The sequence below is a fragment of the Abramis brama genome (assembly GCF_963993115.1).
Source record: "Abramis brama genome assembly, chromosome: 25".
Classification (NCBI taxonomy): Eukaryota; Metazoa; Chordata; class Actinopteri; order Cypriniformes; family Leuciscidae; genus Abramis; species Abramis brama.
Genome location: NC_139987.1, coordinates 28549680 through 28561445, shown reverse-complemented (window position 1 = coordinate 28561445; position 11766 = coordinate 28549680). Strand labels below are relative to the sequence as shown.

Here is an 11766-nt window from a genome sequence, read left to right as displayed (position 1 = left end):
CCCACCCCCACACCCCCACACCCCCACACCCCCACACCATTCTTGTCAGTTATTGGCTGGAACACTGTTTGTTATGTTTCGTGGTCCAGGCTGGGCCAGTTTGTTTTTGTTGCCGTTTGTGGAGCCTGGGCTGTCTACAGAGACCGCGTTTCTTTACAGTGTGTTCAGGGGACAGGCAGCTAGCGGATAGTGAGGAGATGTTTGCTGGATGTGACAAAAACAATTTTGGCCTAAAAAACGTGTGACATCACTTAGAGCACCTTTAATATTAACCCAGCTATCACATTTAGTAGGTTACTCTGAGTTAGGTCTTCAATGACCCAGAAATGACCACACACAAGCATGAATTTGGTAAAACTGATATGGGCTTTTTATTTGCTTACAGAAAACACATAAAGTCAAAAGTTCAAATGATTTTAAGAAACAAATTACCAAGCCAGTCACATCACAAAATGTTTTTAGTCTCAGTAAACAAGTGTTGTTGGTTCTTGGCTCTTTCATTTGTATTCTGCTCTTGTAATGAGAAAAAGATCACAGACACTGCGTTCCTGACGTCTATTTACCTGATTTAATGAATAATAAATAACTGAGTGAATTAGCATGCTAAATTGACAGCCCTACTCTCAGAATATTGTTTCATTGTTTTGGCCTTTGTCTTCATGATGGTCTCGTTCACTCATTTGACGCGGCTGTAGATCACAGACGCCTCTTCCACAGTCTGCACATTTGATCGCCTAAAGAACATCAAATAAAACAACAATCATGTTATGGATCAGATTGCATGATGATAAAAGTCATTAAACAATTCAGATGTTTCTGAAACATCAGTGGGACACACAGTTGTTAAGAAAAAAAATTCCAGATTTAAAGAACTATAAATGCTCCTTTCATCCACATGAGGGTGAGTAGACGGCAAATGTTTTATTTCTGCGTGAACTGTCTCTTTAAACTCGTTCTTCTCACCTCAGGACAGAATCAGGCTGACCAATCCTGATATTGTTGTAGTGGCTTTCATTCTCCTCTGCTCTCTTCGCCTGTTTGTTTCTGTGATGTTGGACAGTTGCGTACTGGATCTCCTCAGTCTCTCTGCGTTCAGGAGCATTTGCGTCTCTTCTGGGTTTGCTGGAAGTTACACTGGCGTACTGAGCGTCATCACAATCGGCTGATTCAGAAACATGAACGTCTCTCCCTGTTACGGTAGAGTACAGATTGTCCTGAAACAGAAGAAAATTAAAGGGGTGGTTGATTATTATTTCACTTTTCTAACTTTAGTTAGTGTGTAATGTTGCTGTTTGAGCATAAACAACATCTGCAAAGTTACGACGCTCAAAGTTCAAAGCAAAGGGAGATATTTTCTTTAACAGAAATGGCTTTTTAAGGACTACAACAAACGGCTGGTAGAGACTACACAACATTCCTCTCGGGTTAGTGACATCACCAACACTAAAATTTACATAAACCCCACCCCCGGAACACGATTTATAGATTATCATGACAGAGTATGCTAATCAATGACTAGAAGATAACTACACATAAGCTACATAAATTCATCAACTAACCATTCAGAAATATCCTGTTGCTTCTACATGTTGTCACTTCTTCTTGAGTCCGGTTTGAACATAAAAGGCTAAAAGTTTTAAAATTTTCAGTGTGTGTCTGTGTGAGGTAAAAGCTCTTGAAGCTCCGCCCCCTGTGCCGGGAGCTGCAGCTCATTTGCATTTAAAAGGACACACACAAAAACGGTGTGTTTTTGCTCACCCTCAAACAGTGACCATTTTAACATGCTATATAAAAATATCTGTGGGGTATTTTGAACTAAACCTTCACACACACACTCTGGGGACATCAGAGACTTATTTTACATCTTGTGAAAAGGGCCTTATACCACCCCTTTAAATATTATTTATTATTCACATTTAAGGGCTGTACACACAGAACACGCTTTTCCATTTCAGTGCTCTACTTTTCATTGTTTTTCTATGTAAACACGGGCTAGACGGACGTGTTTGACCATTATAAACACGGCACTCAAATTAAAAGGCGGTAAACTTTCTTTGTTTTTTTTTGTCTCTCGTTCCACTGACTTGTTTCTCACGTTCTGTGTGAATGGCCCCGTCTAACTAGACTATTTACATGTTGTGTCCAGAAGATTTACCTGTTTTTCAGTGAGGTCAGTGAGGTCTTCAGCTTTAGCAACTCTTCGTTTTCTCCTGATTTAACAGACATTAAATTTGTAAGCTGCATTTTAAAGATTAATTACTAATCACATCACATGAGGCATTTACACCTGCACTAGTCTGAATGTGAATTGCATTCACTCACTGTAATTGAGAATGATTTTAATCAAACTTACATTATAAACAGAATGATGACGATGACGATGAAGAATCCTAAACACGCCACAGTGATCCCCAACCCGACGGGCCAGCCATGACCACGATGCACTGAAAGATGAAGAATTTGAGTTCAGATTAACTCTCAAAGCTGCATAACTGTCTTGAACTCTTTATAAAATAAAACCTTCATCTGTGACAGTTACAGCGTCTGATCTCTGAGATGTTGATTGTGAGCCTGACAGCAGAAGCGTCCACTCTGTATTAGGGATGGGAATCTCTAGGCATCTCACGATTCGATTCGATCGCGATTCTGAGGACTGCGATGATAAAACAATTATCGATGCATCTTTTTTCTCACTGTGTGACTACTTGGTACTTTTAAAACAAAGTATTTGTAATGATCCATAATGAATTTACTTCCAATATATTTTATTAATTAAACAAATGGAAGTGATTTGGGGACACAGTGGGGAACTCCTTTCCTCAGATTATTGAAGCCAACTATGTAAAACGCATTGCAGCTGCACTGCTAACACAGTGAGTGTCTGGCTCACTCATGGGCTGTGCTGCAGCAACTGCACATCCAATGGCGAGGCGCCTCTCGAGACCGCCAAATTGGGCGTGTCTAAGTCTATATTAGAGTCCAAATTCGCCATTATAGCAGATTTTATCTCCTTCAGCGACAACTTCACGTCTCTGTCTCCTCCGAAGCCATCGCCGTAGGAAACAAGCCTTTTTCAGCTAGAACAAGCCATCCACAGCAGACAGCGCTTTTCACTCACCGGAAGCCGCTCCTCTCCTGTCGCCGTTCTCCTGAGGCCATCCGGCGATCATCATATATATCCTTTTTCTGAAAAAGCTAAGCCTTTCAAATGCCTCGCTCTACTTGCGCCACGTGCGGATCCCATCTACACGAGGCCGACGGGCACACGAAGTGCGTCAAATGCCTGGGTACCGCCCATGCTGAGGCTGCACTTTCTGCTGGTGGCTGCTCCATCTGCGAGGGCATGCCTGTCTCCGTGCTCAGGTGGACCAGCGCCCCCCCCCACCCATGTGGTGGGCGTGGTCTCGTTCGGGAGATCGAGAAGTCAGGAAGTCGGCTGGACGGCTGGTCCCTCGTCATAGACCTGCGCCGTTCTTCCCTGAGGTGCACGACTAGAGGCATGGCCTCGTCATGGGCTTGGTCCTCTGGGTTTCCTATTCAGAATATTTGTGCGGCGGCTGGCTGGTCTTCACCTTCCACATTTGTGAGGTTTTATAACATGGAGGTGCCTTCCCTGCAGGCTAAGGTCCTTTCTGTATGATCTAGACCCGACAATGTCCGGCCTTATCTATGTGTTACTGTTCATAAGCACATTATCCCTTATTATGAAACCCATCTCTGGCTTGGTTCTGATATCCCTTTATACATAATCAGACCCGACGGTGTCTGGTCTTATTGGTATAATATATATATTGGGTATGAGCTTATTGACATCACTCTATATATGATCAGACCCGACGGTGTCCGGTCTGTTCGTTATATACTTGGGTTCTGGCTTGTTTCTGTGAGCTCAGTGTCCTGGGCTCTAGTGTGCAACCAGGTACTTATAGTGCGGCGTTTTACATTGCGTACCCACTGTGTATAGCTACGCAATAAAATATGACCATTCTCGAGAGGGAACGTACTCGGTTACTAACGTAACCTCGGTTCCCTGAGAGTAGGGAACGAGTATTGCGTAGCCTGCCGCACTATGGTAACATGGCAAGTTTGTCGCTTCAGTCAATTTAAACCTCCTATAATGGCGAATTTGGGCTCTAATATAGACTTAGCCACGCCCAAATTGGCGGTCTCTGATGTGTGTCGGTGCACTGATAGCTGATTGGCGCATACGTCAGAGGCGCCTCACCATTGGATGTGCAGTTGCTGCAGCACAGCCAATGAGTGAGCCAGACACTCACTCTGCTAGCAGTGCAGCTGCAATGCGTTTTACATAGTTGGCTTCAATAATCTGAGGAAAGGAGTTCCCCACTGCGTATAGCCACGCAATACTCGTTCCCTACTCTCAGGGAACCAAGGTTACGTTAGTAACCGAGTACGTTTCGTTTCACTTTCGTTTCGTTTTGCCGTTTGATGTTTCTCGTATGTAACAGAAGTTGCAGCTCTTATCAACTGCATAACGTGGTGGTCACACCAGTGCGACTTCTTGTCGCCCATTTGGTCGCAGTCTGGATCTCTACTTGCATAAAGTGTGGCTCTTGTCCAGGTCCTTTTTCCTTTCAACTTCATAAAGCCAAAGTTACACTATTTTAACGCAGAGGGCGCCGGTCGGATTTCACCCTCCACCATCACATGTCTCTGTTATGCGCACACCACAGACTGTCCAGGCGCCTTTGCGTTCTGTCAACATTACATTATCAATTAACATTTAGAAATTAGATTTTTGACAATTGTGATTCGATTCAGAATCGTCCACGTCCGCATCGCGATGCATCTAAAAATCGATCCCCACCCCCCACCCCACACACACACACAGTGCACTGAAACTCTGTCCAGACCCAACAGCTGAGGGTTTATTCTCCCTAAACCAGTCACTGAATCTCCCTCCACTATTACACTAGATCCACTTATCAACACTGAGACGCTCCTGGGAGGATCTAATAACAATTATCAGATATATATATATTTTTAATCTTATTACACATTTTTAAAATTACTAATATGGACTGAATTTATCAACACAGAAAATTTGCATCTTATGTTTTATGATGAACTCACACATGACGTTTAAAGTCACAGCATCAGAGTATTTCTCTCCATGTTCATTGCTGGACTTGCACTTGTATTCTCCACTGTCATCAGAGCTGATCTTTGAGATGCTGTAGATTCTTCCAGATCCTACAAGTGTTCCTCCTTTAATCCAGCTGATTTCTGCAGGAGGGTTTGAGTCACTGCTGCAGTTCAGAGTCACTGAATCTCCCTCCACTATTACACCAGATGGACTGATGGAGATCACAGGATTCCCTGGAGGATCTACAGGAGAAATATATAGCATCACTTCTATTTCTGTTCTTACATACAGTTGATACGGGCAGAATTTAGCATAAACAACAGGAATCCATGGATCCTTGTGACAACAGGTCATGTCACTTATTAAGAAATATCCAATACTTTTGTGTGTGTGTGTGGTAGTCAGTAAATCAGTGCTGGACAGATTACTTACAAACTATAGTCAGTTACTGATTCCAAATTACAAATCAAAATTGTAGTTAGTAACATAATTGTTAGGTGTGGCTGTAGAAAGCGCTAGTGATGTTCGGTTCATGAACGAATCGTTCTTTTGAGCCGGTAGGAAGTAACAGGTCGAGCTGGTTCATTAATCAAACTGAATCGAACTTTAGCTCTGGGTTAATGACGCAAAACACACAAGCCAAAGTAGCATGTCCCACTCAAAAAGACCCGAATGAGCCGGTTCAAACCAGCTGTCGAAGTTTGCAGATGATTTTATGTCAAGCAAAATCAAAAGACTGGTTTATTCTTTCTATATACCTTAGACGTAGAAGATATCCGCAGTGTTTCTGCATGTCTGTAATGTGTGCTGTAGGTGCGAAACTTTTAGGAATCTTATCCAAGATCTAGGCTACTCAATATTGGTCAGTCATATCCGACATAAAGGATCCGCAAATTAAACTGACCACAAACACCATTAAGTTCGGTGAATGAAAGGCAATAATCTGCAATATGCATTCACACAAATAACGTTTTATTTGAATGTTTTGATATGCATTGACACAAATGACTTTATTTGAATGTTTTATTGAAATATTATGGCACTGGCGGCGTAGTGCCATCCTGAATTGCCTCTGATGAAGCGGCGGTTCAAGCTTGCGGTGCTCTCTCGCGCTCGGGGACGCGCGCCTAGCGTATCCAGCTGAACGCTGAGCCGAGGACTATCTAGACCTCGCTCTGGGGGGGCTTGAGACCATTTCGGTAGAAGATGCGGCATCATCTTAGACTGTTTCAAGGTCTCGGCGTACTTCTCCGAAAAAGCCTCAACCGCGACGCCAAAAAGACCCAGCGGGCTTACCGGGGCAACCAGGAGCTGCTGCTTCTCTGCATCGTGCATCTCGGTCAGCGTCAGCCACAGATGGTGGTGCAGAATCACAAGGCTGCCCATACTGCCGCCGTGCACAGCTTCCTGAGGGACTCGGGGTCCGGGCCTTCCTCGTCCAGGGACCCTAAGGGTCGAGTTTGGAAGACCTGCAGGATTGCCATCGTGTGGAGGGCAGATGCTGCATGTCCAGCCGAAATATATGTCTTCTCAGCGATGTGGGCAGTGACTCGACATGGCTTTGAAGGCAATGAGGCAGGTTTTCCATCCAGGAGAAGGACACAGGTGGGCCGCGACGGCGTCCTCGACAGGAGGCGGTCGAGGTTAACCCAATTTCTCCACCCCTTCCACTGTCGTCAGCAGCTGGGAACCCTGTGCATGGGCTCGGGCTAAGTGAGGGGAGCGCCATGACCGGGTGAGCTCCTCGTGGAGCTCAAGGAAAAAAGGCGCGGCGAGGAAGGAGCAGTCCATCCACTTCCTAGACGGCTGTTTTTTGGGGGCTGCCCAGTCCAGCTCCAGGTCCGCTACTGCCTCTATGAGGATAGCCATGAGCTCCGCGTCCAGCGAGGCTGGAGTGGCTTCTGAAGGAGCCTCAGACCAAGCTCCAGGGTTGGAGGCACTCGTGGACATGGTGTCGTCCTCACCATATCGGAAAGAGACAATTTCCTGTGCTTCCTTCGGAGGGCGGTAACTAGCCTCAGCGTAGGTGAGAGGTTCTGACACGTGAGGGCGGCGTGGGCGTTGGGCCGACGCTAACTCCTCAACAGAGTCCATTGACGGAGCTTTCTGCAGTCTCCCGGTCCGCGGCTCGACGGCGGTGGGCGGAGGAGAGGCAGGAGACATAAGGCCACTGCTACAGGTAACGGCCAGCCTTGCGCGAAGGATCTTGTTCCTCACAGGCTCGACAACCTGATCCTTCGAGCGACCCAGACACAGCACACACTGCTCGTGTGCGTCCGGGAAGTTGATTGGACCACCACACATGCAGCAAAGAGACTTTTTTTTTTGGTTTCCTAGCAAAAAATCCGCCGGAACGCGAGAGGGGATAATCCACGGCGAAACCAGGCTCCAGGTGAAGAAGAAAGATTCTGAGGCCATTGGCTATTTGCAAGCAAAAGAGTTATTCAAATCAGGCTTCAGCATTTAGAGGAAAATGGATTTCCCCATACGTAATGTTGAGGGACCGACTCGATAAGGGAACTAACAATTACAGGGAACTCATATAAACAGGATCAGAACCAAAACAAAAAAAACTGAACATAACCCCGAACAGTAATCTATTACATTACACACATTACATTGTTTATCACATTAATTTGAATAAGATATGCTTGGTATGAATACATGTAATTAGTTACTACCCAGCTCTGACTGTATTATGCAACACAGTTTTTTTCAAACATTTGTTTCACAATATTAATTACCACACAAAATTAAAAAAGTATTGTATTTTAGTTTTGTATTCTTTAAAAAAGAGGGAAAAAATGGTGAGGAACTTACTATAGATGTGAATGGGAGCTAATTTTGGAGGATTTAAAGGCATAAATGTGAATCTTATTATTTCATAAAAGCATTTACAATCAGTATTTTGTTCAAATGTGTGCATTATTTGAGCTTTAAAGGTGTTTAACCCATTATTTGAACAGCTGTTTTAGTGTGTTGTGTTTATGGCGTGGCGTTGCCATGACAAGAGAGTTCTAAAATTGAATATAACTGAATATAAACATAAAATGTTAAAATTACACATATTGTTCATGTTTTGTGACTGTACTATTGAAACAGTGAGCATTTAAATGTTTTAAAGATTAGCCCCAATTACTATCATTTCTAAAGAAAAGGAGGGACGAGTGAACTCTACTGGCTTTGGAAAGAAAACACACTCACACATGACATTGAGCTGAACAGCAGGAGAGATGAGAGTGTGTCCGTCTACAGCACAGCTGTATCTGCCTGAATCCTCTCTTCTCACTGGGTTGAGGAGGAGTGTGTTACTGAGATTAGTTAATATCATCTGTGAGTTTCTGTACCAGATGAATGTGTCTCTGCCAGTCGGAGCGCAGCTGCTTTTACATCTCAGATTGACTGGATCTCCCTCTGTCACTCTCTCAGGAGACTCCACCTGAAGATCTGAACACAACACACACATTATATCTAGTGCTGCTGTCATACACTGATTATTATTCAACATAATGCACAGAAGAAGAGATGAACCTCATCAGAGTCACCTGTGACAGTAAGACTCACTCCTGGATAACCAGTGTATTTTCCATCAGGTTTATCAGTGATGAATCTGAAATAGTACATGTGTGAATCCTTCAGTGTCACATGACTCAGTCTGACGCTGCAGTTCTTCTGTTTATCTCCCAGATACTGAAGCCTCTGACGGTATTCAGGGTCCTCAGACAGATCTGGAGGCTCTTCATCATGTATTACCAGTGTTTTGGTCCAGAACACTTTCATGATCTGATGTCCTCTAGGGTATTTATAAGTGCATCTCATTGTCACTGATGAGTCCTTTACTGCACAGATGTGTGAAGGACTGTAACTCACACCCCAATCATTATCATCACCCCACTGGCTACAAACGACTCCTGAAACACAACATTCAAAAGGAAACAATGATACAAACACCTATAGACGGACACACATGCCCATCTGAGAGTTAAAGAGGGCCATAAACGTTTATTAAAACCTTTTTTTTCTTTACAAAACTGTTGTTTATAAATGAAGAATTACACTTATGATGTGATATGTGTGTAAATACAGCCATCAGACAGAAGGTGATGAAACACAGGAAGCAGAACATTGAACACTGACCGTGAAAATCATTCTCTAAATGTTAGCAGCTTCAGAGTTAGCATTAGATCAGCAAAAACCTGAATAATACAATTTACTTTGGAAGCAACAAATAAATCACAGAAATTTCCCTACATTATAGTAGATATTTTACCAGTGCTATATTTCCCTGGGGCTAACAGCAGGGCTAACTGATCCATGCTAACTAGCCAAAACCTTGTTCTCTTAGTCAGTGATGAACTGGTGTGTGATTTACAGGAGAGACTGACCTGGAATCAGGAGCAGAAACACCAGAGCAAGAGTTATCAGGGACATCACCACAGGAACTAAATCATTACACAACAGAACAATATGTCATCTTTCATTTCATAAAAACTATAATAACCAGAGGCGGACAGAGTACACAGCTTCATTACTTGAGTAAAAGTACAGATACCCCTTGCTAAATTTTACTCAAGTACAAGTAAAAGTACTACAGTCAGATGTCTACTTAAGTAAAAGTACTTGAGTATCAAGAGTACATTTTCTAAATATTGCATTACTACTGCCACAGTGCTTACATTGGTAAACACAGCAAACACTTGCAGCGAAAATTATCATTAACTTGTTCAGAAAATGTAAATAGTCTGGCGAGGTGTGGCCACGGGTTGGCACATTCCCGGGATGGACTTCATCCATTGTTTCGTCCATGGTTTCGTCCATGGTTTCGTCTCTTATCTAAATCTGACCATGGAGTTGACTTTGGCGGAAAGCTGAAGGTGATTGCTGATAGGCTGTCCCAATCAGTGGCGCCTGCACAATCCAATCACGTTTGAGAGGGAAACAACAAATTGAGGGTTTCCGAGATTTTTTTTTTTTCCTTTTTTTTTTTTTTTTAGAAGAAGTAACGGGTACTCACAGTTATGGATAGAAATGTAGCGGAGTAAAGAGTACAATATTTCCCTCTCAAATGTACTTGAGTAAAGTCATGAGTACTCCCCAAAAAGTACAGATCCCTCAAAATTGTACTTAAGTACTGTACTCAAGTAAATGTACTCCGTTACTGTCCAGCTCTGATAATAACAGCCGTTTATTGCGTTATAAATACTGCAAAAATGATACAAATACTTTACAATCTTCACTGTTAGTAGATTTCCACAGTTAAAACTCATTTAAAGACAACGTTAGGAACACATGAGCTCTGGATGTTGCATTAATGCACACCTCGGGTGTGCATTATTTTTCTAATAATTCAACGGCCTGAAGTCAGTTATTCCGCTTATACTACAGTTACCACACCTCGAAACATTGTTCAGATTATGTATTTCAAGACGTTTGTAAAGTTTTTGTCATTAAAATGCTCTTGTATGTAGGACTAATTTCTTACGCATCTAATCCCATGCCTCCGTTGCTAATTACAAAACGTCATTTTAGAGTTAGTAACGGAGGTTTGAGCCGCTGATAGCAGACTAATGCTGGGACACACGACTAGCTGACACATCCTCTGACTGTTTTCATCGACTGCAGCAGATTTTAAACACCGACTCTGAACACAGACTGAACGCGCTGAACACGCGTTTGGACATGATCAGTCATAAGTATCAAATTACATTCATTATGCAGTTATTAATGCAGTTATTAGAGAGAGATGTTGCAATAATGAGACAGAAAAGCATGTGCGTCAATATTATTATTTATTAATTAATTCAATTCGTTTTAATTAATTCGTTCATTCTTTTTTTTTCTTTTTTTTCACATTATTGACAGATGACAGTAGACTATAGCCAAATAAATGAAACACAAAGCCCTTTTAACAAGTAGGCCTATCAATAATTATTTATTTGTTATATTATCTGCAATAAAAATCCGTGCTGCAGGACTATCCATTTATTTTGCCTATATTCGGTTTAATTTTCTATTGATTATAGATAGGACTATATACTTTATTTATTAAAATTAAACTGCATGTTTCTATTGATTGTGAAGCTAGACATTGAAAATTGCAGATCAAGCGCATGGGGCTAAATGCTTTTTCTTGTTATGAATTGTATCCTATTTTCCGTTATTACAGTTGACTACGCGAAGTGATATGGAACTGTAATGCGGTCTAGACCTGCCTGGAACTACTTTAGCTGTGCGTTTCCCTGAAAATAATGCACACCTTAGAACGTTCGTCAACCAATCAGATTCAAGCATTCAATGGCCCTGTAGTATAAACAATATTAATGACTGAACAAGTGCATCTCTCACCGTTGTGTAGTTTCAGCCGCTGCAAACAGACTCAAGGAGAGTAAACTGCAAATGCACGCTGATAACTATTTTATAGTTTTTTTCCTTCCTCTTTTTAAAGTATAAGAACTGCCCCATGCCGAGACAGGGACAACCCACATGAAACCACTTGCAAATAGAAAAAGATAAAACAGTCTCTCTAAAGGATTGGTTAAAAATATCTAAAAGCATGACCACAGAGCTTACATAACACATATCAAATAATAAATGAATAAATGAAAATAATAAATGAAAGAGAGAAATAATGAAAGAAAATGATGGATGGTGTAACATTG

General features: G+C 42.3%; 1 protein-coding gene across 3 annotated transcripts; it reads right to left on the bottom strand.

Annotated features, from left to right (window-relative positions):
• Window positions 1-347: 347 nt before the first annotated feature.
• On the bottom strand, window positions 348-11534 carry LOC311076077 (sialic acid-binding Ig-like lectin 13). 3 transcript variants are annotated; one of them, XM_084103957.1, is made up of 9 exons: window positions 11453-11534; window positions 9493-9549; window positions 8653-9018; window positions 8312-8554; window positions 5095-5349; window positions 2354-2444; window positions 2156-2210; window positions 964-1214; window positions 348-734 (listed from the first exon to the last, which is right to left on the bottom strand). In XM_084103957.1, the coding sequence occupies exons 2-9, from the start codon at window positions 9536-9538 to the stop codon at window positions 677-679; spliced, it is 1365 nt and encodes a 454-aa protein (XP_083960083.1). In that variant the 5' UTR covers window positions 9539-9549; window positions 11453-11534; the 3' UTR covers window positions 348-676. The 3 variants fall into 3 exon arrangements, with proteins under 3 accessions (XP_083960083.1, XP_083960084.1, XP_083960085.1); XM_084103958.1 differs by having other exon boundaries at window positions 5095-5340; XM_084103959.1 differs by having other exon boundaries at window positions 9480-9549; window positions 11453-11494.
• Window positions 11535-11766: the final 232 nt, after the last annotated feature.

Excerpts from the sequence above, each read along its gene's own strand:
- LOC311076077 (XM_084103957.1), bottom strand. The coding sequence starts at position 9,538 with ATGTCCCTGATAACTCTTGCTCTGGTGTTTCTGCTCCTGATTCCAG. Across the intron at positions 9,019-9,492 it reads GTTTCTGCTCCTGATTCCAG|GAGTCGTTTGTAGCCAGTGG; the intron begins GTCAGTCTCTCC and ends GTTGTGTTTCAG. Across the intron at positions 2,445-5,094 it reads TGTGACTTTAAACGTCATGT|TGCATCGTGGTCATGGCTGG; the intron begins GTGAGTTCATCA and ends TTCATCTTTCAG.